Source organism: Epinephelus lanceolatus, chromosome 3, assembly GCF_041903045.1.
Source record: "Epinephelus lanceolatus isolate andai-2023 chromosome 3, ASM4190304v1, whole genome shotgun sequence".
Taxonomy (NCBI): domain Eukaryota; kingdom Metazoa; phylum Chordata; class Actinopteri; order Perciformes; family Serranidae; genus Epinephelus; species Epinephelus lanceolatus.
The window spans coordinates 4,732,134-4,759,158 of NC_135736.1; the positions used below are offsets into that span (position 1 = coordinate 4,732,134).

Genomic DNA, 27,025 nt, shown 5'->3' on the forward strand with positions numbered 1-27,025 from the left:
TCAAGCAACATTCATTTATATGCATCTGCATATAACGCATGCTCCCTCCATAATGCAGGCGGTACAAGAGCATTTCAGTCAACACAAACTGCTCTGCTAAATTTTAAATTGATTTTAAATTCTCAGAAAACAAAGTTCATGGTCTTCTCAAAAGCTTGCTCACAGTTGCTTGATGATATTTGCACTTTTAATTCCAATGGTAAATCCCTTGAAAGGGTGCCCTCAAACAAGTACTTTTGTATATGGATAGATAACATGCTTTCATTTATTGTACATATTGCTACTCTAGTTAGGAAGCTTACAGTGAAGATTGGCTTTTATTTTAGAAATAAATCTTTTACTTTCAGTGCTAAGAAAAAAACTTGTGGAAGTTAGTTTTCAGTCTGTGATTGATTATGGTGACAAAGTGTAAGTGCATGCACCCTCCTCCATTTTATGTAGCCCGGATTCAGTATACCATGCATCTCTACATTTTATTACAAATGCAAAGTCCCTCACTGACTGCATTCTTTATGATTTGGTGGGTTGGACGTCACTGACCACTCACAGACAACAGCACTGGTATATTTTTTATCTATAAAGTAATACTGGGCAAACTTTGGACCTACCTCTGCAACCTGCTGTGTGCCAGCTCTGGTTATTACCAGCTACCCTCCTCCAAGTGGTTGCTTTCTAATGTACCCCAGGTTTTAACAGATCTGGTAAAAAGTGCATTTTCCTACTATGCACTGTGGGCATGGAACAATCTTGAAAAAGATCTAAAATTAGATACACCTATACCCAGTATAGGGTATAGGTGAATTTAAGGGTATCATAAAGGATGTGATGATAGAGATGTGCTTGTTTTTCTCAAGAGGCCACTATGTTTGAATAGCTGTTGTTTTATTGTGGATTTTTTAATCATATGTTGCATTTGTTGCATTTTAATGTGTTTTGATTGGCTGCTACCTTGGTCAGGTCTGTCTTGTAAAAGAGATTTTCTATCACAATGGGACACCTCAGTTAAATAAAGGCAATAATAATGATAATAATAATAATGATTTGGGCTCCACATAACCAAATCATCCAAAAGCAGTTCCACAGCTTCAGTTTTTAATGTCACTGCCCTTCACGCTTTTTCTGTGAAATGCTTTGAAGCTCCATTTCATTTTGGAAAATCTGGACCTCTTTAGACTGACACACCACACAACAGTCACTGAACTTCCACAAACAGAGCTTATTTGATTGCATACATTCCAAAAAGATGTATCCGTCTAATGAACTTTAAGCTGAATGTTCTTATGCTCTTTGTCTAGCATTCACTTGTGCTATCAAGATGAAGGTTAAATACATATCGGTTGGTAGAGCTTTATACTAGATGTCACATACGTGCAGATACTGTATCATTAAAATGAACATGTGCTACTGTATAAGGCGGTGTAACTCACCAAACTGAGGAAAACTAAACAGAGCTGGATAACATCAGTGTACGCCACCGAATAGAGGCCTCCTAGCAATGTGTAGATAATGGCCACAGCTGATGAGATCCAAACAGAATAGGCATAGGGCAAGTCCAGAATCACACTCATAGTTGATCCTGTTAGACAAACCCACAAACAGTAATGGAAACGCTTTGTTTGCCTCCACTAATTGTTTTATTTTTTTTGTTTTGCATTATTAGGTAGGTATAAATGTTTACCTAAGCTTAGCAGAGTGCAGGACACCCACAGCACATCCACCAGCAGAGAAGGCAGCACTAGAGCACCACTCAGTATTTTGCCATACTTTATCTGGAATGGGTCCATCATGGTGACATACTCCTTATCCCTCATTGGCTTGGCAAAGAAAAGACCACCTTTTGCATTGGATGAGATATTAAAGTTTATACTGTATTTACACTGTGTAATTCAGGATCAGTACAGCTTTTTGCCTTTATAGTGTGTGACATGTCTTACCTATTATGAAAGACACTGCGTAATACACAGGCATAAGAGCCCATATTAAGCCCATTTTAGGAGAGTACACCGCCTCAGCAATACCCAGGATAAAACCACCTCCGACCCACGTTGCTGCAGAAAAATGACACACAGACACACACACACTTAATGTAGAATATACTGCAGTATGTATACTGTATGTACACAGTTGCAAGTGTTAGTATACAGCAGCCGAAATGCTGCAGAGGGCAGATGATGTGTACTGTCCCTTTGAGGTTCAGCAGTCACCACATTTTCTATTTATACTGGTGGGAAATAGTTTGTGGAAAAAACAATGACCCACTCAGTTACCACGTCTGCATTTATACATAAAGAAGTGAAGTAAATAAAGTAAAGTGAAGTAAATAAAATTGTGTCCCTTTGTTTTGCAGATTGCCTTTACTTTGTTTGATTCGTTTGACACAATCGATCATTCCCTATGTCTTAAGAAATGGGAACGCTATGATATGAGTTAAGAAGTTATTCAAATAACAGGTGTCAATATGTAAAAATGAATTATACTGAATCGCATCTTAGAGGAGTAACCTGTTGTGTTCCACAAGATTCGGTATTAGGACCTAAGTTATTCAATTCAATTCAATTCAAAGAACTTTATTTTTCCGTTAGGAACTTCGTCTGTGAAGAGTGATAGTGCATATTAAACAAAATAAATACAAATAGATAAATACAAATGTTAAAAAGTTAAAAATACAAATACAAATGTCAAAAGGAGAGAAGAACAAACACACACACCCACAAGCATACATATCAGATCAAATCAGCTGTTATTCATTAGTCTGATGGATGAGGGTACAAAGCTGGACATGGCTCTCTTTGTTTTAAAAGCAAGAGATCTGTACCTTAGATCTGAGGGTCTAATACATACAATAATGTATTTATACATTATTGAAATAATATTTGTGCAGTATCTAATATGTTGAAATTTGTAATGTTTGCATACGACACAAATTTATTTTCATCAGATGAGGACACGAAAGAGTTATTAAAATCAGTAGAAAGGGAACTGATCATGTTGACAAAATGGTTTGCTGTTAATAAGTTATCACTAAATAAATATTAAACAAAATTTATGGTGTTTAGGGGTATTAGGGCTAATTGTGAAGTGAAACTGATTTTTAAATGAAAGAGTGTATGAAACAAAATTTGGGAGTGATTTTACATCACAAACTATGTTGGAAATCACACATAGAACATATTAAATGGAAATTATTAAATGTACAGTACAGACCAAAAGTTTGGACACACCTTCTCATTCAATGCGTTTTCTTTATTTTCATGACTATTTACATTGTAGATTCTCACTGAAGGCATCAAAACTATGAATGAACACATGTGGAGTTATGTACTTAACAAAAAAAGGTGAAATAACTGAAAACATGTTTTATATTCTAGTTTCTTCAAAATAGCCACCCTTTGCTCTGATTACTGTTTTGCACACTCTTGGCATTCTCTCCATGAGCTTCAAGAGGTAGTCACCTGAAATGGTTTCCACTTCACAGGTGTGCCTTATCAGGGTTAATTAGTGGAATTTCTTGCTTTATCAATGGGGTTGGGACCATCAGTTGTGTTGTGCAGAAGTCAGGTTAATACACAGCCGACAGCCCTATTGGACAACTGTTAAAATTCATATTATGGCAAGAACCAATCAGCTAACTAAAGAAGAACGAGTGGCCATCATTACTTTAAGAAATGAAGGTCAGTCATTCCGGAAAATTGCAAAAACTTTAAATGTGTCCCCAAGTGGAGTCGCAAAAACCATCAAGCGCTACAACGAAACTGGCACACATGAGGACCGACCCAGGAAAGGAAGACCAAGAGTCACCTCTGCTTCTGAGGATAAGTTCATCCGAGTCACCAGCCTCAGAAATCGCAAGTTAACAGCAGCTCAGATCAGAGACCAGATGAATGCCACACAGAGTTCTAGCAGCAGACCCATCTCTAGAACAACTGTTAAGAGGAGACTGCGCAAATCAGGCCTTCATGGTCAAATAGCTGCTAGGAAACCACTGCTAAGGAGAGGCAACAAGCAGAAGAGATTTGTTTGGGCCAAGAAACACAAGGAATGGACATTAGACCAGTGGAAATCTGTGCTTTGGTCTGATGAGTCCAAATTTGAGATCTTTGGTTCCAACCGCTGTGTCTTTGTGAGACGCAGAAAAGGTGAACGGATGGATTCCACATGCCTGGTTCCCACTGTGAAGCATGGAGGAGGAGGTGTGATGGTGTGGGGGTGTTTTGCTGGTGACACTGTTGGGGATTTATTCAAAATTGAAGGCACACTGAACCAGCATGGCTACCACAGCATCCTGCAGCGACATGCCATCCCATCCGGTTTGCGTTTAGTTGGACGATCATTTATTTTTCAACAGGACAATGACCCCAAACACACCTCCAGGCTGTGTAAGGGCTATTTGACCAAGAAGGAGAGTGATGGAGTGCTGCGGCAGATGACCTGGCCTCCACAGTCACCGGACCTGAACCCAGTCGAGATGGTTTGGGGTGAGCTGGACCGCAGAGTGAAGGCAAAGGGGCCAACAAGTGCTAAACACCTCTGGGAACTCCTTCAAGACTGTTGGAAAACCATTTCAGGTGACTACCTCTTGAAGCTCATGGAGAGAATGCCAAGAGTGTGCAAAGCAGTAATCAGAGCAAAGGGTGGCTATTTTGAAGAAACTAGAATATAAAACATGTTTTCAGTTATTTCACCTTTTTTTGTTAAGTACATAACTCCACATGTGTTCATTCATAGTTTTGATGCCTTCAGTGAGAATCTACAATGTAAATAGTCATGAAAATAAAGAAAACGCATTGAATGAGAAGGTGTGTCCAAACTTTTGGCCTGTACTGTATGTTTGTATGTTGCACTCTTGATCCCCTATAACTGGGTGTTTTTAATGGTTTTTCTCCAGTCATTACAATTATTGTGTCATATTCTGCTTCTCTGTCACTCCCTCCATGCTAGACTTGACTACGTACAAGGCAGAGCACCTACTCACCTTGTTTGGGTTGGTTGTGGTGGTGCCATCCAGCACTTTTAGTGTGGTGACATTAAGAATCAGGGAAGCCTTTCCAGTGGTGACAGGAGAACTGTTTCAGTGTTTTGAGGGGAGGCTGGTTGCCTCCTGTAGGTAGTGAGGTGGGGAATTACATTAGAGAGTGAGCCAGTTGCCATTGCTTCCTGGCCAGGTACAGTGGTCAGCCCCCGACCACCTGCAGCTTCACTGATACACTGGATTTCGCCTCCAGCTTGGTTTAATATTTGAGATTTACTGAATCAGCATTTCTCTGCTATGTCCCAAAAAGCTCTTTTGATTTAATTACTTCTAATGCCATTCCAAGCATGTTAAAGTTTATGCATTAGAGCAAGGTGTGCACAGAAATACAAGACAAAATGTGCCCCAAACAGTACATTTTCTTTTACACTATAGAAAATTAATACAATAATTTTGCTATGGAAATTTTATGGGGAATTATGGTTATATTACAGTGTTTATTTAGTATTGCTATAGAGTTGTATTACCACTCTTGACCACCTTTTCTATTGTGTCTTGATGCAGAGGGAATTGGACGATCTGGATGCAAAAGGGGGTTGGCTGTAACTCACGCAAGCAAATGCACATGACTAAGAAGAGTCACTAAGTAGGTGTAAGCAACAAAACTACTTGGTAAGGTCAGTGTTTGTCACATGAGTCGACTTGTGACTTTTAAGGGGTCAGCAGTTAGGTTTGGTGAGGGTTAGGAAAAGGTTGTGCTTGACTTCAGTGACATCAGTACACTCAGCTGACTAATAAACAACAAGTGACTGACAACTCACTGACTAAGTTATTTTCACATGGAACACAAACACCAGTCTCCTGGGTCAAAGACCTGTACTAGACTGGTTTAGTACTACAGTACAATTTTTGAGGTACTTTTACTGTACTGAAATATTTCCATTTATTGCCACTTTATACTTCACTATATTTTAGAAACAAATGTGATTTTTTATTTGTATTGCACACTTAGATGTAAAATATAAATCAACTAATGAACAGTGTTAATTTCGTTGACAGAAACTTTAACGAAAGTTTTTTAGCGGAGCAAGCAGCCACTGGCCACCAGATTTCAAGTCTGTTAATCCCTACAGGATCCACTCAAATCTTGTCTTGGGGTGGCTGATGCTGTTTAATTAAGTTTTAATCTGCAACTCAGAGACATGAGTTAAAACCTCCAGATTAACATGTTACAGATTAAAAAAGAATTCAGGCTTCATTTAAGTTATTTCTCTGCTTCTTCACAGTGAGATCGATAAATCACAGTTTAGCATGAACCTGGGTACAAATCTTAGTTGTCTCAGATTAGTTATTTGTGGTGTCAAAGTTTTTGAGAGCATAAATAGAGAGATGTTGAGCTTTTCAAATGATGATCAGTAAGTGTGTGCTTATAAATCACCCCTTAAACGTATCAAACACTGATGGAGAAATGATAGTTTGTAAGTGTGTAGAAATGATTTGTAGTTGGAGCAAAAAATTGTCAAAATGAAATTTTTATCCAACCTGTCACCTTGATTCTAATTTCTGATACATTAATTAATGAATTAATGGACTAAAATGTTTTGAATTTTGGTCGACTAGACTGAAACTATGAGGGATAAAAATGATTAAAATGTGACTAAAACTAATAACCATTTTCATCTCAAGGCTAAGACTAAATCTAAAATAGATGTCAAATTAATACTGCTAATGAATATGATATATTATTATTAGGGCCCGACGGATTTATCGGCCGGCCGATTTAATTGGCCAATTATAGCCATTAGAGAATAATCGGCAATCGGCCAAAAGTTGGCGAAAAGTTGGCCGATTGACGCCTATGTTAACACTTATATTTTCATCACTATTAAAATGCAGGGAATATGGTGTTTTACTTAGAAATGATGTCCTGTTTCTGAGATTTTGTGAGTTATCTTGTGATAGCGGTCAGGTGAACATGGCGTGCTGAGTGTTTGCTGCTCTTCAGAAACAGAAACTGTTCGTCTAATTTAACCTGCGTACTCGCTTTTCCTGTACACCCGCTCACCTGTCCCCTGCTGTCAAAAGTCGCTGCTTTAAAACGAATGTCTTATCAAGATATCTAACGCTGAGAAGCGTATAAGTGCCCTGGAGGATCGAGCATCATCCAATGGAGAGACGGTGAAACAACTACCAAAAGATGTGAAATTTCTACGTGAAAGGGTTACCGATCTTGAGAGCAGAAGCAGAAAGAACAACATCAGGCTCACCAGATTGAAGGAAGACGCTGAAGCTGACAATCTGTTTACCTTGATAAACAAAATATTCCAGTATATACTGGGCATTAAAGATGGCGACCCGCTTCCTGAGATCGACCGGGCGCATCGGGCCCTGAGACCCAAGCCAGATCCAGGTGACCCCCCTCGATCCATCATAGTGCGCCTGCTTTGGTGGGGTGATCGACAGTCAATATTACAGGCTGCCAGGAACAAGCAGAGGCTCGTATGGGAAGGACAATGATTCTTCGCCCGCGAGGACCTCGCGATGGAGGGCCAAAACAGCGCGCTGCCTACAGAGACATCATCGACAAAGTGAAGACCACTGGCCTGCGATTTGGTCTGCTACACCCGGCGAAGTTTATCATAACCATTGAGGACGAGACTCTTAGGTATGATTCAGCTGAAGCTGCACTGAGGGGCTTGAAGGTGAAACTCCCAAATATTTTTTGATAGGGATGTCAACAATCCTGGAATCTACCTCGCCCCGACTGTAAGTGACTCTTTTTCTTTTCTTTCGTTTTTACCCCCCTCCCCCCCACCGCACACACACCTTCAACTTGCAGTCCCTCTCTTTCCCCCTCTCCTTGTATATCACAGATCATGGAGTTCAAGAACTGAGAAAGGGAAAGGGCATAAGCATATTGTCTCATCTCCCTTATCCCAAGGTCTGATGTGTGTCACCCAGTTTAAGATTATCTTGCAGGTTTACTAACTAAGCATCCTCTCGGTAACGCTCTGTTGACTGTCTTAGCACTGCTTTCACTCACCCATTGCGGATAGAAGATGGGGCTTGACCCCCCCCCCCGCGCATACCTGCGCACTCATTCTCTACCCCAGATCCCCACAGGTGCAGTATCCATTATATACGTATGCATGTACAGCAACAGCTGTTTTTCTTTGTTCCTGTGCCCTTACTCATCGCTCATCATATATTTATTTTTATTTCTCTTTCTCTCTTTGAATAAATGGTGAACAATGCTATAAAAGTGACTTCATGGAATGTAAACGGAATTCAGAATACTGTTAAAACACTGATATAGCAATGTTGCAGGAAACCCACCTTAATATGGAAGAATCACTTAAATTAAAGCAAAGATGGGTGGGTCAAGTGTTCTCTTCCCCAGGCTCTAGAGGTTGTAGAGGTGTGAGTATTTTGATCTCTAAGAAATCTCGTACAACCTAATTGATATGGAGATGGATAAAGAAGGTCGATATCTGATATTATTTGGCACTTTACAGAGCGAAAAATGCGCAATGGTTAATATTTATGCTCCCAGTTCTGCCCAAGCATCTTTTTTATCCCCTATTACATCCCGCTTGGCACGGTATGCTAATCATCCCATCCTAATGGCGGGCGATTTCAACTTAGTCAAAGATGCCCTGATAGACCTAGCAATTACATTCTAAGTGCTATTGTCAATAAACCTAAACAATGGAGATTCAATAATGCACTTTTAAAAGATGATACCTTTATTTCCCACATTAAAACCAGAATAGAGGAATTTATATCTATAAACACAGCCTCTGTTTCCTCTATACAAACTGTTTGGGAGGCCTTTAAGGCCACCTGTCGAGGTTGGATAATCAGCTACGCATCAGCAAAGCACAGGGAAGCTGTGGCAAAGAAAGATAAATTATGTAATGAACTTAGATCATTGGAATTGCAACACATGCAAGAACCCACGAGCCAAATGTTAAAGAGCTCTGTCCTCTCATTAAGGGCCGACTTACAAGCAACAATACATGAAGAGACTGCATTTGACCTCTACAGGCTTCGGAGGAAACACTTTGAGTGTGGGGATAAAGCAGGAAAGATGCTTGCTCTGCAGCTTAAACAGCTGGAGAGCAAGCAGTGTATTCCAGCTATAAAGAACGCTAAAGGCACAATCATAACGGATCAAAAACTAATCAGTGATGCTTTTAGAGAGTTTTACCCAGAACTATATCAAAGTGAGTGCCTAGTTCAGCCCCTTTTATTTGGAAACCTGAAGGTATTAAATATTTAGGTACAACCGTTAAAACACCAATCAATAAGATTTTTGATGCCAACGGTCCAGGTCTACTTAAATTAATCAAAGAAGACTTGAGAAGTTGTTCAACCTTACCGTTGTCACTATGGGGCAGGGTAGACATATTAAAAATGAATGTTCTGCCGAGACTAGCCCATGTAATATCATCCATTCCCCTTCAATTTCCCCAATATTGATTTAAAGATATTCAATCTATATTCTCTACATTTTTATGGAAGAATAAAAAACCCAGAATTAGTTATAAAAAGATGTCCATGTTGAAGAGTAAAGGAGGTCTAAGTGTTCCTGATATGTATTTATATTACCTTGCATACAATGCCAGATTTCCCATTGTATGGGGTTATAGCACTAAAACCTGGAAGCCAGATTGGGATTGGTTAGAGGAACAGATAATTAAAGACCATAATAAACATATATCCTTGCCATCATTATGGTACTGTCCTAAAGATATGGCAGGCATAGACAATCCAGTAATTAGGTGCTCCATTGGCATAGTGAAGCTCGTGCACAGAAGGCTAGGCATTGTGGGGAGCTCCCTTCCCTCCTGCCCACTATGGAGTAACCCTCTTATTTCAGCAGGCGGCCTCCCTTTAAACATTTCTTGTATGAAAAATTGTGGATTACATACTTTAGGGCAAGTTGTGAAGGATAACACCACGATACCTTTCTCTGAAATGTTATTGAAGTTTAATATGAATAATTCCAATTTCCTCTCCTATCTCCAGTTTAAGGCTGTTATTACCAAAATATCCTCAAAAGGATCAAGTGTGTGTAGTCATGAACACTTAGACAAAACCCTAAAAAAACTTGTGGGTGGAAAAGGTCTGGTCTCAGGCATTTATAAATTACTACTCCTATCCTCCTCCAATACCAACACTAGGGCTCAGACAAGATGGGAAGAAGATTTAGGTATCTCACTCTCCCAGCATGAATGGGACAGAATTTGGAATAACTCTGTATCTTTTACTAAATGTGCACGTTTCAGGATTATCAATTTTAAAATCTGACATAGAGCTTACATCACGCCCTACAAGCTAAACAAGATGGATAACTCTGTTTCAGACCTATGCTGGCATGGGTGTGGGGAGGTAGGCACCCTGGCCCACTCCCTTTTGTTCTGTCCTGCTGTCAAGGCCCTCTGGGATGCAGTCAAAGCCACAGTGTCCCAGATTTTAAATACTGAACTGACCCTTTCTCCAGCTACATGCCTGTTAGGTGTTCAACCGATTGGCATTAACTCTTCAATTGCACAAAAAATTGTCTCACTCGCATGTCTTGCAGCTAAACGTATAATACTCATGAATTGGAAAGTTAGAAACCCCGACTGTTTTAACATCCTGAAATGGCTGGATGAATTTTTAAATCTTGTAAGCATGGAAAAGGCTGCTTCGGCATTGTTGGACCTTCACAGGGGGGAGGACGGCTTATAGGACATAATTAGAAACTTTATGACAGCACAGCACCTTGCCCCCACCCCAGCATAATGTGGTCCCATTGAATCAAGGCCTTTTGCCCACTAAGACTGTTAACAGGGCTTTTTGTTGATGTTCCTAGTGATTGACTGTTATCCAGGTGACTCCTTGTAATGTCTGCACCTAAGTTCCATCCATATTGTCTCCCTCTACTCCATACGTCTCCCTCAGGAAATATCATGTGTGTAAGGTCAAGACTTTTACAGTGCTTGCACACACTGCTAACTCAGTGTTACCTACTTATTGTTTTGTACTGCTTTTAACAGTATGTTTACATTGTGGTATGGCTACTTTTTCTTAAGTTGAAAACCAAAATGTGCGGAAAAAACTCAGCACACCCAAAAACAACAGTGCCAATGCTGCCATCAGGCTTTTGCTGGCATGTTGCCTCCAGGCCTTACAACATTTTTTGGGGGAAAGCCTGTGTAGCAGTCAGTCCTACACTGATTCATATCACACAACCACCCATAATGAAAATAGTGTGATGTATCCGGCATGCATCGCGCATGATGCATCTGTGTCTTGAATTATGAAATCAAAATTGATAAATTGTGCAAGCCTGTGTCAGCCTGCACTCTAGTGCACTAATGAACAAATTATTCCAAATTGACTTTATCAGCTCAAACCAGCTGCTACATGATGTGCCACACATCAATACCTGCTGTTATGATATAATTACTATTATATCTACTACTACTATTTATTATACTTTTTTTCTACTGTTATTAGGAGAAAACAAACTTCTTTAGGTCACAAGATAATTAACCTGTAATGAGGAAAACAGCTTTGTTATTCCACGACAATAGGACTGACATTGGCAGACTTGACATTGAAATAACAGGATTAAAAAGTAACTGCAACCAGGGCACCTCCCACCATGTCCTGCCAGCAAAATAACAAATAACTAATACAAAGCTGTGATACCCGGTCTGGCTTGGATGAGTTTCTCAACCCCACAAAACAATTTACCGGTCATGGTGCAAATCCCGACCAGCAAGTTGATATTTCTGTCTCCAAGCAGCACCACTTCAGTCTTGCCTCCATGGCTTTTCCTCGCAGCCTTCTTGGACTTTTTGGCAGCCCACACCCCTGTCCCCAAAATCAGGACATAGAACAGCGCCACTGCAATCACACCGGGGATGTTAAGAGCCATGGTGGTCAACCACTATGGAGCACAGTGATAAGCAGATGGACTGACTGGATAATAAATTCAGATACTGTGCATGGGCCAAGAGTGAGAAAGAACAAAGGTCACACTTTTGGAGGCATTCCTGAGTTCAACTAAGGTGGCTATATTGTTGGTGCGGTGATTTAAAGTTCAGCTAGGCAAGCAAAGAGACAAAGTTCACTTGTCCAAAACCAAGATTTATTTCTCATTGGTTAGCGAACATGATGTAAACTCTCAATTCCCGGAAGTCCCAGCCTTTGGAAGAATCCCCTTACATAAAGTCATGGCAACACACAACTCTCTCTTGGCAATTTCACAATTGTGTGTTTGTTTTTCTTTTTTTTCTCATGTTCACTGCTTCACTTCTGTTTATTAAGCTAGTTGAAAAAGAATTTGTCCTCTCACGTTTTTTCAGCTGTTTTTTTAGGTCATTTTCTTTCAATAAAAACTATTGCTTTTATTGATTCTAATATACAGTTACTATTACCACTGACCTTTACATCACCCACATCTGAACTTGTCCTTTCTTTGCCTCTACTTGACTATATACTAGATTAAAACTTGCTGCAGTCACCCTGATACTCACATAATCTTGACTTGATCCTGACTCCCCCAGTAACTACCAGCCCATTTCCAACCTGTCCTTCTGGTCAAAAGTTCTGGAGAGAATTGTTGCTGCTTAGCTTAAATCCCACCTTGAATCCAGTAACCTCTATGAGCCTTTTCAGCCTGGTTTCCATGCTAAACACAGCACTGAGACTGCCCTGATTAAAGTCACCAATGATCTGCTGTAATCCTCAGACTGTGGTTTCATCACCATCCACATCCTTCTCAACCTCAGTACTGCTTTTGATACCATTAACTATTCCACAGTCATCACACAACTCAAATCCATCCTTGGCATTACTGTCACTGCCCTCTCCTGATTCCAGTCCTTTCTCTCTGACAGACATCAGTTAATCTCTTCATCAACAAGTCTCTGTCACCCATGGTGTCCCCAAAGGTTCACCTGCCTGCCTCATGCCAACCACATCACCAAAACAGCCTTCTTTCAAATCCGTAACATTGCCTGCCTCCGACCCTCTCTGTCACCCTCTGCTGCTGAAACACTCATCCATGCACTTGTAACACTCAGGCTCGACAAACACTGTCCTCACTTAACTTCAGTATGTACAGAATTCTGCAGCCTGCCTACTTACCAGAACCCGCTCATGTGACAACAACACCCCAGCCCTCCACCTCCTCCACTTGCTGCCAGTTAAACACAAGATAAACTTTAAGATTCTACTTATCACTTTTAAAGCCCTTAACAATCTAGCTCCTCCATATCTCTCAGCCAGCTTCAAACATTGTACCTTATTGAAATTAGGCGTGATTATGATAGCTGATGTTGTTTATGACAGAAACACCATAAAATATCACCAAATAAAGCCATATGAAACATGAAAGTTGTGATCCCACTTTCTAGGTGGTATATCTCAGCCAAAAATAGTGGTAGGAGTGAGACTCTTACCTTTTATAAACCAGCTACGTGTCCGCTAACAGATCCGCATGGAGAGGGTAACGGCTGCGGCCTGCGGGAAGGCGGAGCTGGATGTCTAGCCCCGCTCACAAAGGTCCAGCCCCGTCCAACAATCCCAAATACTCCACCTCTTCCCATCTTCCCTCTCAGCAAAAAGACCAAGCGGGAAAGTCATGTCGGTAAGTAAAATTACGTTGCTACAATAAATGGAATAAATGAAAAGCTTTATTCACATCTCATGGCGCTTTTGTTGCTGTATATTGTTGTTGTATAACTTTAGGGTATCTTGGTAGGTTAATGGTCAACATTTAGCTTGTGTGGTAACATCATCCTACGCGACGTTAGCGTCAGCGTTGTTAGCATGAGCATTAGCGTTAGCGTTGTTATAACTCTAATTTAGCTGTGTGTGTGTGTGTGTGTGTGTGTGTGTGTATGTGTGTGTGTGCTTAGATCGGGCCCAAAAAATTCGTTATGTCCGGGACCGGCCCGGCCCGTCCAATTACCTGTAATTATGGGCCCAAGCCCGATTTAAACCCGACATTATTCAATAAGTTGACTGTTACAAGTAACGCTAAGGACACACCGAGCGCGTTAGTGCCGCGCTTGACTGTCCACACAGGCAGCACATTTCACCTGCTCTCTCCGCGCCGGTTAAACATCGACTCCACTCGTCTGTTCCCGTCTGTTCCTCTCTCTCATATCTCATTTCATGTGGCTTAACAGTAAGATTTAGAAACACAAAAAGTATGTTATAAATAAACTGCACTTTTTTCCAAGTTAGATGAATTGGTCAAAATTGTTTTACAGGTGTTGCAACTTGGAGCAAGTTCACTGAAAGGTACCAAGCAGAGTTTCGCAACATGTATTCCCTGGAAACGTGCAGAGTGCAACGAGACCTATAAAAACTGCATTCCAGGTAAGCAAAATGTTAATATGATAGCTATTTTTGTTATTACCTCCCAGAGATTGCAGTAGAGAACTGTTTCTTATCAAAAAATGAAGTTGTTGTAGGTAAGTGAGAATATACTGCTAAAACCCCATCAGTCCATTTCCATGGGCATCCATAATTTGCAGTAAAAATTCATGCAATAGTAAAATAATAGAAATATGGAAACACTCGTAACCCTTCAAAACTGACATAAGCAAACATATTGTCATAATTATTAATTATGAGTAATGAGATTCAAGAGCCCCATCAAATAGAAAAAATGAAGTGGGGCCTCAAATAAGTACTGTTAATTAATAAATCCTTTATTTACCCACAGGCTACGCAGGAAAGGGGAAAAGAGGGGAGCTGCGGGGAATTTACTCAGATGATTCTCAACCGGGCTTTTGCTCAAAGTTTTGCCACATGTATGCAGGCATTCCTGAGTAAAGACTCTTTGATCGGTCAGTGACTATTTTTATCTCAATACAATTTTTAAAGCTCTCATATTCTTTGATTTTATTTTTTAGAAATGTTCATTTTAGTTACTTTGACAGAATGACTACAAGCTATCAGTTATATTCTCAACAAATACTTATCCTTCCTCTATTTCTTCCAGATTGAGTAAATGTGTTCATGACTAAATCAATAACTTTAGTTATCATTGACAAACATTCTACTTTTGTATCCAAATTGAGTGACATGTTCTGCTTTCCTGTTAGGAGTGACAGAGAAGTTCAGTCAGATGGTCATGTTTTGTTTTGCTTGAATAAATTGTTGAAATAAAAAAATGTTCTTTAGTCATTTATCTCTAGACATCTGTAGTAAGATGCAGCAGATGATTTATCAGTCTGTGGTGACAAGTGTGTTTTATGCTGCAGTCTGGTGAGGCAGCATCAGACACAAGGATGCAAGGCAGCTGGGTGAACTACTTGGTGGTAGAGGGATGTACACTGAAGATGTGAGAGGCCATTCAGAACAACCACCAGGATCATCCACTTGATAACATCTTGATGGATCAAAAAAAAAAACAGCAGTGGTGGACGTCTCCCCTTTCTTCACTGCAGGATGAAAAGATAATAATTGTACATTTTTTGCAGGGAAATGGCTTGGTCTGCATGGAGGCTGCACCCATATTATAATTTTTTGCCCGACCTACTGCTAACTATTGCTTCCATAATTTGTTCAGAAGAGTCTGTTCATTGTTGCTAAATAATAGAACAACTTTTCCTTTGGTAATGATTTGCATTATTTGCTATCACTGACACTTGTTCACTCATTATGATATTCCATTAAATGGGTTGCATTTTTTTTTTTTTTAATCATTTATTCCACCTTATTTAACCAGCCAAAGTCAACTGAGAACCACTGTCCTTGATTACCTGGACAAGTCCCAAAATACACTCCACACAAACACACACAGTACACATACAGTACTGAAGGCTAGTATGATACATCAAGACATAGGACATGACATAGCACAGTATAGGTGAGAAAATAGGTCAGATATAATAATGAAAATAAAATAATACAAAAGATGGTGGTGTACTGGATGTCCTCTATAGAAATGTAATTGTAGAGAGAGGGCTGGTCTGGAGGTAGGCCTACAGCAGGCTGGCAAAGCTAAGTTCTGTTAGTAACAATTTGAGTAAATAAAATAGTCAATATAAATACAACTAATATAAACAGAGAGGTTAATAGATTGAGGTTGGCTAAATAGTAGTAAAAAGTTTTCAAAGGTCTTTTCTTTCAGTCTGATATTATTAGACTGATGTAGGTCTACATCATTGGAAGATAAGTAAATTATATAATGTGATCTTTTACTGATTGTTTGTCTTATCTGTTGAATGATGTAGCCTGTATGATTGTGTGTAATTGATAAATAAAATTACAGTTAGTCACTCACTTCTCCACTCCTTAGCATTCTGCTAGACCATTCTTTTTACGGGTTTCCCTTACTAGTGTTATAAACGGTGACAAACATACTTTGCAATGTCTATTGAAAACAGTTTTCATGTTCATTGTGTTCACTGAATGTTTTTTAAATCAGCTTTCAGTCAGATAGTAGACAATACATTGTTGCCATGGTGGAATAATGTGTCCTCACATCAATAATCATTTCAAGTAATTCAACATTTCCATTTATCTTTAAACGTTCGTGTAGTAAATGTTTATGTAGTAGGGAAGAACATCATGAAATCCGACAGTCAGTTTGCGCTGTTTCGTCCGAGTTTCTGAAATCCCGACTTTCCCTGAACAAACCACAGTGACGTAGTGGATGTGGGCGGGGCTGGATGTGTAACGTACGTGACATGGGCGGGGCCTTCCCGCAGCTGTTAGTACTTGTCCGCATGAGATCGTGAGTAATCCTTTAACTTTTTCTGTCGAAAAATGGCATGACATGACTTGTCACCACTCATCGTGATTTTGGACTTTGTGTGTTTAGGCTGCTCTGGTGTGAAATCCATAAGAAATAAAAGAAAAACGATGCCGGATTCAGGAAGCCGAGAGCTTCCTGAATCCGGTGATACCAAACATCACACGGTTTGATGACGTAGTGCGCCTGTGAGATGCCATTTAACAGAGGAGGGAGGGAGCATGGACGCCGGCGTCCGAGAGGAGTTAAAGAGGTGAAATCCACCATTTCAGACTTACCTACACTACTCTATGTAAAGCGTCTTTAAGGACTTTGAGTACCGAAAAGCGGTATATAAGTGTGATGTATTATGTTATTGTGATTATTGCATTATGTAGCATGCTTATACTGCTAATGTTACTAAAATAATACTAGCCTATATGTTTTAATGACAGCTTGATATGATCACAGGGTCTACCTCTCTTGGCTATTGTCTCTCTGCATAAACTTTAATTTTACTCCTCTTTGTCCACATCCTGTTAGGCGTTCCTGATTTTACATCCATCTTACTACATTCTACTGAATCAACATTCAGTGGTCATAAGACACATTGGGAACTTGTATTAGTCAAAATGAATGGAAGTAGGTCAGAGACCAAAGGATAGTGACACAGTATGTTTGCATAGAGACTATCTGCATGCTTGCAGTGGATGTTGCAGCTTACACAACACATGAATCAGAGGTTGAGAGCTTTCTAGCCAAAAGAGGTATTAAATTCACCTCCTTTGTATAAAAGGTAGCAACTGAAGCTTTAAAAGTTTCAAAATCTGAACATCCATCCTCTAACCGCTTCATCCTCTTGAGGGTCGCGGGGGGGCTTGAGCCTATCCCAGCTGACATTGGGCGAGAGGCAGGGTACACCCTGGACAGGTCGCCAGACTATCACAGGGCTGACACATAGAGACAAACAACCATTCACACTCACATTCACACCTACGGACAATTTAGAGTCACCAATTAACCTAGTCCCCAATCTGTATGTCTTTGGACTGTGGGAGGAAGCCGGAGTGCCCGGAGAGAACCCACGCTGACACGGGGAGAACATGCAAACTCCGCACAGAAGGGCTCCCACACCCGGGATCGAACTGGGAACCCTCCTGCTGTGAGGCGACAGTGCTAACCACCACACCACCGTGCCGCCCAAAATCTGAACGTATAATAGCAATGGGAGGCTGAGTGCACCGTGTGCAAAGCTGGCACATATGATTCTATGTCTAATAAAGGTACCGGGGACCTCAAAGTTGGATTTTCTAATACAGAAGAGGTATTATTTAGAACATTATTTCATATTATTTATTTATTTGTCCAGTAAGACTTGAAAAGATAGCTATTATTTTACAAGTTGATTTTTCTAATACAGAAGAGACATTATTTCTATCATTATTTCATTCCAGAGATTTTACATTTATTTTACATTTATATTTATTTTTGTACAATTGAAACTTGTAAAAAGATTATTATTTTAGGCATAATAAAAGCAAGTTGAGTAACCTCTGAGAAGCCTATCTGAATTTCTGTCTTTGAGAGATATTATTTTGTAATATAACTGAATTTTCTATCCATACATAAACTTTAAATATATTAAAATTATAAGGCATCTTTGAGTAAACTGCGAGTATCATTTAAGTAGGCTATCTCATGGCCGGGGCGAGTGTCCTCTTTTTTGGAAATCAAAATATGGTCACCCTAACATATAAAAACCAAAACAATACATGGCTACTGTCAGTATAGGAGAGTGAGACTTAAAACTTGAAACTCACCATTTCCGTCTTATCCAGTCAACCTGTGTTTGGAAGTTTTTTAGAAGTTTGCTCATCTTTCTTGATTTCCTGTGACCCCTCCTCTCCTTGTCTGTACACCTCCTCTCTTCTTTCTTCTCATCTGTACCTTCCTGAGGACTGTCCATGCCCCCTCTCTGTCTATTATGGTAAACAAAGACAGTCATTATATGAAATGATAAGTATTTTATAACAATTAACTGTGGTGTCAAGTACCGATGCTTTATCATGTCACTCAGCATGTGGTATTGACGCCAATGGCACCCTTTAATGTCTCTATGGTAAGCACCAGGCTTTAACCTATGTGCAGTGTGACCGGTCCTTGGAAATACTTGATGCTGAGAGCAACTGATGTAGCATAAAGAGTGAGATAGTCCGTGAAGAGTGAAAAGGTGGGGAGTTGGCTGGGTCATACAAAACAGGACATTTACTCAGGAGAACAGCGTTCATGTCTTGTGTAAAACCAAAGGTCAGTGTTGTTCTAACATAGTGTTATGCAATTTATGTGCATTCGAGTGCCTATGTGAGTAATGTCACGTACTTACCCCACATTACATTATGTGTCACACATAGTTATTTTAACCAAAACATAATCTTTTCTAAACCTATCCAAGTAGCTTTGTTGCCTAAACCTAACCACAAGATTTATCAGGTGTTAGAATGTGTTTCAGCTGATTGTCACATAGACGCACTAAAGGGTGCCCTGTGCATCGCTGAGAGTGGGGGGGGGGGGGGGGGGGGGGGGAACACAACAAAACATTACAAACTGTAAAGTGTCACAATCGCTGTCAGACTTTCAGAGGCACACCAGGCTCTCTGACACTGAGGCCACAGGTCGCACAATGTTTTTCCCTCAGCTGATGCTGAAGCTGACGGAGGTCAGGATCCAGTGCTCCCTCTCTTATTTGATGCTAACACTACTGCTGTGTCTGGGTGTAGCCCATTCTTCCTCTTGATTACTGTCTTTACAGTCAGGTAGTCCTGTTTCATCCTCATCAATCTCGCTGTTGCCTTCCAAGTCTCACTGACTGGTTCTAATGTATATGACAAAGAAAAGTTTGGACCAGGAAAGATTTTTTTCCCCACACAAATGCATCACATCATGATCCTATGCAAGTGTAGGAGAGATAGTATAATGTAGTTATAGTAACAACGTAACCTTGTAAAATCTCTGCAGAAATCGTCACAGTCCCATGACAGCATGGAGACATTTTTTTGTCGCAGTATTGCAAAATACAATATACTGTTACATCCCTAGTTATCACTGGCTAGCTTGTATTATGACAAACAGTGCTGATATAGCCAACAGTGACACAGTCCAGATATATTCTATTACAGTAAGAATAAAAAATTGACAGTCGGGAAGATTTCTGTTGTGTTCACATGGAATCAGGTGGATGGTAGATGGCAAACAGAAAACACCTTCTGGACAGCCTGTGTAGGGTGCCAGGTGGCCCCCAGCCATGTTTTAATTCACAGTCAAAATACATAGATTCACATTTGTTGGGTTTTTTTGTTGTTTTTTTTGTGTACTTTTAATATATATTAAGATGCTTTCATACCACCGGGTGGCAACTGCCCTGTCAACCACCTACCTGCAAGTGCATTCCTCAAAAGAGCAACGTATTTTCAAAGCTGTTGCTACAGTCCAGGCCTGTGATGGCGGGTAGTTGCTGCTTTGATTAAAGTTGGAAGTGCGAGCTAGATGGCGCTGTGTAAATAATTGCATACTGGAGCAAGACAACACAAAACACTGAAATTATCAAAGATTTCTACATACTTATGGTACCAGAGTGCATATCAAAGCATTAAAATAGAGCTAAAGTGATCCCTTTGGACCCCTGACAGAGATCCAGGCTAAGACCCAAATGCCTTCAAATCCTAGAAACACCCCTGTATACATGCGCAGTAGAGATGCAAATCTTGCAGATATATCCGCGACATCTGCGGATGGGTGGGCCAATAAAAATTAACATTGTAATTCATTTCGGGTGGATTGCGGGTGGATTTGTCAGTTATATTCGTATTTAATAACCTTTATTTATATAAACAGGAGGGGACCATACACTCCGTAAAACAGGGCACAAGAGGACTTGACTTACTTCAAAGACTTTTATTACTGCAACAGAGCAAACAATATTAGGCTAGAGTAATTTTTACATTAGAAATGTAACCACATTCAAAAGTAGCCTATAATCTTTTAATTGTTTAAGTCAAGAAAATGTGCCTATATGAAAAGCGACTGAGCACGAATGGCTGGACATAATTTAAATGTTAATACAATAACTTAATGTTTGGCGAGGGTTAGGTGCGGGTGCGGGTCTCTAAATTTTAGAAGATAATAACGTCGGGTGGGTGGCGGGTGGATGATTGATGAGTGCACAAGGATTCGGGTGCGCTCAAACGCCATCCGCACATCTCTAATGTGCACGGTGGCTGACTGGCACCTAACCTCCTGTCATTTTGCAAATATGGCCCCAGGGCAAAGCAAGTTAAGTATCTCTGGTGTAAAAGAAACAGACAGGGGTCAGTCTTGGTGAATGATAGCAAACGCTACAGGCTCAAAACCTTGATTACTTGTGTGTGTAATAGTTAGCAATACTGTACAGGTTAACGTTACTTTTATATGTTACAGTATTTTACAGTATTTTTTTACAGTATTGCCTGCCACCCATGCCACCACAGCGGACACCAAGAATATAGAAGCAGATCAAGAGACAGACCTGCCCCGCTCTCTTTATGTTACTGATTATGTCACTGCATTGCCTATTTCTCATCTGTAATGTTTTTAAAAAATATTTTAGTGCTGTGTTTAGTTGTAAAAGAAAGAATTCATGAACAAGAAGTGGGTGCCATACTGTTTCCTGCACAATGAAAACAGAAAAACTAAAAAACTGAGGCAGTGCTGACCAAATATAAAACAAGATTCTGTTACATGACATGAGAAAACCGGTTTATTGTGTTAGTCTGACTAAAATCGTACTCAACCGAATTTCTCAAAGTCGGATTAACACACCTAGATAATGCAATGGGGAGTATAATTACTTCTGTATCCAGTCAATCGGACCAAAATTGGCCGAAACGCTCTGCACGTGCTCCACAGTTTCTACTTCGGGCTTTGACTTGGAAGTCGAACGGCATTAAATGGGTAACAAAAGAAAAAGCTGGTAATATCTTGGCGAAATCTACATCCAGAGCCATGCATTTTCGGACGGACGAAGTGTACAGATCTGTGTGGTTGCCCACCATGGTACCAGTTTGCTGCTAGCTAACCGTAGCTAACTTATTTGTCGATAGTTTGGTCTGTGACATAATAGGTCAACCAGAAAAAGGTCCAATACTAGCAAGCTGAAGGGGGCCATATGGCCACCTATCATAGAAGAGTTGGACATTCAAATAAGCACAAGAAGTTTGTGCTCTAATAAAAAAAAAAAAAAAAAAAAAGGGATCAGCACTCAGTGAATAATCCTCCTAAGCCCTACGATAAGCTATTATGGCAAGGCTTAACTATACAGACCCGTGAGCAGTGATAACTAACATGTCTTTGGGGTCATCGGGTGGGAACCTCCTTTCACCGGTGTTTCATCTAGTTAGTCCCACGACACCTCCAGGAGGCTAGACAGTGATCTCTGGCGTCCCAGAGACACTCCCCTAATGCCAGGTCTCACTGCTCCCCACACTAACCGAACAACCTCCTTTACCTTACCTATACTACCACAGAGGAGGTAGACCCAGGGAAGGAAGCCTTGTTAGGCTATCACACTCCCCCGCCGGGTTAGGCTGTACAGTCTACCTCCCCAGGACGAGCCCTCACAACAATGACACCTCCCGGAGGCTGGACAGTGATCTCAGCCCAAACAGCACTGCCACCTTCAACCAAGCCCAGGCTCCGTTTATGCGAGCTCCAGGCAGAAGCAATGCTGATACTACCTTTACTAGCACATTCACCATACTCTATTTCACACGCTACATAGCATAACTACAATGTAAGCTAAAGTTAAAGGAGATAAATGAACTCACAGGATCAGCAAACACACTCACTTTGCAGCATGGTCTCAAACAAAATGGATTCAAATAGGCCACTCCCACACTTAAATAACCTCCCTCTTCCTGGATTTCCTCCTTACTTACACATGGCTTTCTCAGCCCAAACAGCACTGCCATCTTCAACCAAACCCAGGCTCCATACATGTGAGCTCCAGGCAGAAGCAATGCTGATACTAGCTTTCCTGTCACATTCACCATACTCTATTTCACACACTACATAGCATAACTACAATATAAGCTAAAGTTAAAGGCGCTAACTGGACTTACAGGATCAGCAAGCACACTCACCTTGCCGCATGGCCTCAAACAAAACGGATTCCAATAGGCCACTCCCACACTTAAATACTTCCTCTTCCCGGATTTCTCCTGACAGGAAGTGGATCTCTCCACCTGATCTCAAGGAGTTATGTGCCCTGCTTAGTAGTTCCCCCTGCTGGCCCCCAGCTGACATTATTTCTTCTATAATAGATAAACTGGCTGCATTTAATTGCTTCATCTGACATTTCCCTCACTGTCTTCCTCAAACTCTGTCCCCGCACTCCGAGTTCCCCCAGGAGTGAGACAGTTGATCTTGCTATGAATCCCCTACACCCCACTTCCACTGGACAAATCCTAGTTTTCCATCCTCGCTGCTCAGCTTCTGCTCCTAAGTCTGCATATCTAAGCTTTTTTCTTTCATAGGCTTCTTCCACTGAGTCTTCCCAAGGAACTGTCAGCTCAATGAAATAAACTATCTGTTGACTCACTGACCACAACACTAAGTCAGGCCTCTGCCTGGTACAGACTCTTTCCTGAGGAACAACAAGCTTTCCCCCTAAATCTACTTGCATTTCCCGATCACAAGCACCTTCTAGGCGGCCACACCCTTGCCTCCTCACTAACTTATCCCTTCTGTATTTCTCTCCCTCACGGACAAACTGAATTACTAAGCCCCTATCCTTAACACCTTCTGAATTCACCTGTCTTCGTTTCCCTTCGATGCCTGCAGCTAAATATTTCAACACCTGATTATGTCGCCATGTATATCGGCCTTGTGACAAGCTAACTTTACAGCCTGACAAAATATGCTTTAAAGTTGCGGTACGTGAACACAATGGGCATGATGGGTCCTCATTTACCCACAGTTTTAGGTTCTGGGGGGTTGGTAACACATCGTATGTAGCCCCTACCAGGAATCTAATACGATTCTCCTCCATACTCCACAGGTCCCTCCAACTAAGCTTCCTCTTCTCTACACTTTCCCAATTCAACCACTCTCCCTGTTTAGCCTGGGCCACTACCTTTGCACCCCTTACTATCTCTTCCTGTCTGCGTATCTGTTCTACAACCAGCTTTCTTTTATCTTTGAGGCCTGCTGTATTCCATACCGGTTTACCTGAGCCAAGCCCCAGGCCTCCCCGGCCAAACTGAACATTACCTACAATCTCTGCATGTCTAAGAGCTGCCTCTGCCTCCTGAACTGCTGATCTTGGGTTCCACTTCCTCCCCTTGGTTGGATTTGGAACCACACTCCTAACTACCATGTCCTTACTCCCAGATAACAAGAGCTCTGTCCTGACCTTGGTACATTTAAATTCCTCTGTTAAACTAGATACTGGCAGCTGAAGTATCCCTTTTCCATACAATGCAACACTACTTAGGCACCTAGGAGCGCCCAACCACTTCCTAATGTAGGAGCTAACCGACCTTTCCATTCTCTCCACAACAGATATTGGAATTTCATAAACTGACATACTTCAGTCAATAAATCGATTCCCCTCCTGTGCTCGTTCGTATACTGGGACACTGAGTTGCCTATTTCTCGCCTCAAATGTTTTCAGAAACATGTTTTAGCTTACCGTTTAACTGTAACAGATTGAGATTGTTTCTTTCCAGCTGACTGCCATTGTGTCAGATGGACATGTTTGCATGTCACCCTCCAGTGGGAGCATTTATTGGTCCGGTGCAGCGCAGTACATTCTGATAGTTCTAGGTTTTCTACCTCTTAAACAAAAGTGTTCTTTTCCTCTGTTTTCTCTGGTTCTGTAGCACCGTTTTCAGAAGTATTTGCATCCTTCCACTGCATAGATTGTCACAACTATGACATCAGTGTGAGGGTGTGTGAGCTTTTATTTTTTTGTCAGTGAAGTGTGCTTGATGTGTTTTGGTTTTGCCTGCACATGCCATTCAAATTCAGTTTGCCGTGTCACAGTGGCCTATCACAGGTTCAAATCATCAGTGGCTCCTCTCTCCTCGATGCTGACAGTAACGTTGAGTTGCTCTGCAGGTTATAGACTCCCTCCGCTGGTGGCACTTAGGTGGCAGTAATGTCCTTTCTTTTTACCACAAAAAGTCTATGTTTTAGTTGGAACTCAAATGCGTGTCTTATATGAAGTGTATAATCAGTAGCTTATTTCCATGCTTCAACCTTGCCATGGTTTAAAGAAAACAGTCTCTCAAACTCAAATGTCACAGCAACTCTTTTTGCTCTAGTTCCCATCACCCCTCTCCTGCCTTTTCTCTTTTTTTTCCATCTGAAAACTTACAAACCCAAGTTTAATTAACACAAACAGCTCTGACAAAAGTCTCAAATAGTCAACACAATGAATCATTGTAAGTTTAACTTACAAAAACTCAACAATCCCAAACTTGTCAGAGCTCTTTGAGTTAAAAAGAGAAAGTAAGTGGACATAACTAAATGGGGCTATGATGTTTTACAGTGTATTGCTTCATGTAATTATTTTAGTAATTGTCCAGATTGTCTGCATTTTCTCCATATTTGAGGGTGACATGTAACATGCGGTTGTAAGTTACATTTCAGAGGACAACAAAAAGCTAAAATATTAAAACTTTTAATGGCAATGCTGTCTCAATGTGTCATGGTATGTGAAGTATTGTCCTATTTTAACACCAGCCACCAGGGCAGGAATTTCACAAGGGCCACGAGGGCCATGGCCTCTGCCAGCCAAGCCAATACTTTATCAGTACACGTGATCAGCATGTAAAAAGCCATATTTCAACCCACTCTGTCGTTGAAATATGATTCTCTCATTCACCACTATTATGGTTTATGATCGCGGCCGGTCGACACAAGCACATCGCGCTCGCAAGGCTAACGGCAAAGTGTTAAAGACAAACTAAAATGAAAGCTGTATGTAGGCTAACACTTTATCTGACCATGTACCTGAGACAGCCGACCTGCAGACAGTGAGTGTCCTCAGTAGAGGAGGGACAGAGAGCAGGATGAATGACTGATACTGATGTTTGTCTTCATGCTGAGATAACGTGACTTTCTTCACTCAGTATTGTGATGTCAGGAGGAATATTTATATTCCAGTGGGATATTACTCGATTTAAATAGGGACTTTGTTGTTGTAAACATGACTGTTGCTGCCATGGACTGTATAAAACTATATCCTGTGTAACTGACCTATAAGGAAAGCATCAGGGGGTGAGGTGTGTGCGTGTGTGTGTGTGTGTGTGTGTGTGTGTGTGTGTGTGTGTGTGTGTGTGGAGGAGAGGGGAGAGGGAGATGCTGGTAGAGAGATAGTGTGTGTTATTAAATACCGTTAATGTCTGGTTTTAAAATGCGGCCCAGTTTAAATAGTAATTGAATAGCCCTGCTGTAGTTTGTTTGTTTGTTAGCTATCTAACAACACATCAAAAATAATTGTAAGCCAGTTTTGTTCAGTGACTCAGTTTATCATGTACACTCAAAAAGTATTCATCTTCATCTTCTAAATGCTTCATCCTCTTGAGGGTCGCGGGGGGGCTTGAGCCTATCCCAGCTGACATTGGGTGAGAGGCAGGGTACACCCTGGACAGGTCGCCAGATTATCGCAGGGCTGACACATAGAGACAAACAACCATTCACACTCACATTCACACCTACGGACAATTTAGAGTTATTAATTAACCTAGTCCCCAATCTGCATGTCTTTGGACTGTGGGAGGAAGCCGGAGTGCCCGGAGAGAACCCAAGCTGACACGGGGAGAACATGCAAACTCCGCACAGAAGGGCTCCCACACCCAAGATCGAACCAGCAACCCTCTTGCTGTGAGGCGACAGTGCTAACCACCACACCACCGTGCCGCCCTCAAAAAGTATTTAGGCCTAATATTTAAGATTGTTTGCCTATAAATACATGAATCTGGTTGTTCTATATTTAAAACACATTGGGTTTATTAGTACTATGAAAAAAATCACATTATTACTTATTATACTCATTATTATTACTTGAGCTTGTTTTATTTATTCATTTCACAGAGAGTTATACATCCTTAGTCCTTAAATTAAATTCATTATGGATGTGGACTTAAAATCATTGCTTTATTTTATGGCCTTGCTGCCCTGGCTTTTGGCCTTTGTGCCCTCAAAAAATTGACAACACGAAAGGCCAAGTGGCCTTGGCCCTAAAATGACAAAATTCCAGGCCTGCCAGC

At 40.9% G+C, this 27,025-nt stretch overlaps 1 protein-coding gene and 1 long non-coding RNA gene across 3 annotated transcripts in view; one reads left to right on the forward strand and one right to left on the reverse strand.

The window, feature by feature from the left end:
- LOC117255842 (high-affinity choline transporter 1-like) overlaps window positions 1-18,670 on the reverse strand; it is a 41,338-nt gene extending 22,668 nt beyond the window's left edge. The window contains exons 1-4 of one of the 2 annotated variants that reach the window (XM_033625057.2): window positions 18,539-18,670; window positions 1,935-2,048; window positions 1,679-1,834; window positions 1,428-1,576 (exon numbers count right to left, since the gene is read on the reverse strand). In XM_033625057.2, coding sequence (XP_033480948.1) covers window positions 1,428-1,576; window positions 1,679-1,834; window positions 1,935-1,989 — 360 coding nt within the window. In that variant the 5' untranslated portion in view covers window positions 1,990-2,048; window positions 18,539-18,670. Of the gene's footprint in view, window positions 1-1,427; window positions 1,577-1,678; window positions 1,835-1,934; window positions 2,049-11,716; window positions 12,046-18,538 lie in introns of those variants that run through there. The other variant, XM_033625056.2, reaches the window with a different exon arrangement.
- LOC117255844 (uncharacterized) lies at window positions 13,498-16,267 on the forward strand. The gene is made up of 4 exons (XR_004501578.2): window positions 13,498-13,616; window positions 14,245-14,353; window positions 14,703-14,826; window positions 15,244-16,267. It is a non-coding gene; the product is annotated as an uncharacterized LOC117255844 (long non-coding RNA).
- Window positions 18,671-27,025: the final 8,355 nt, after the last annotated feature.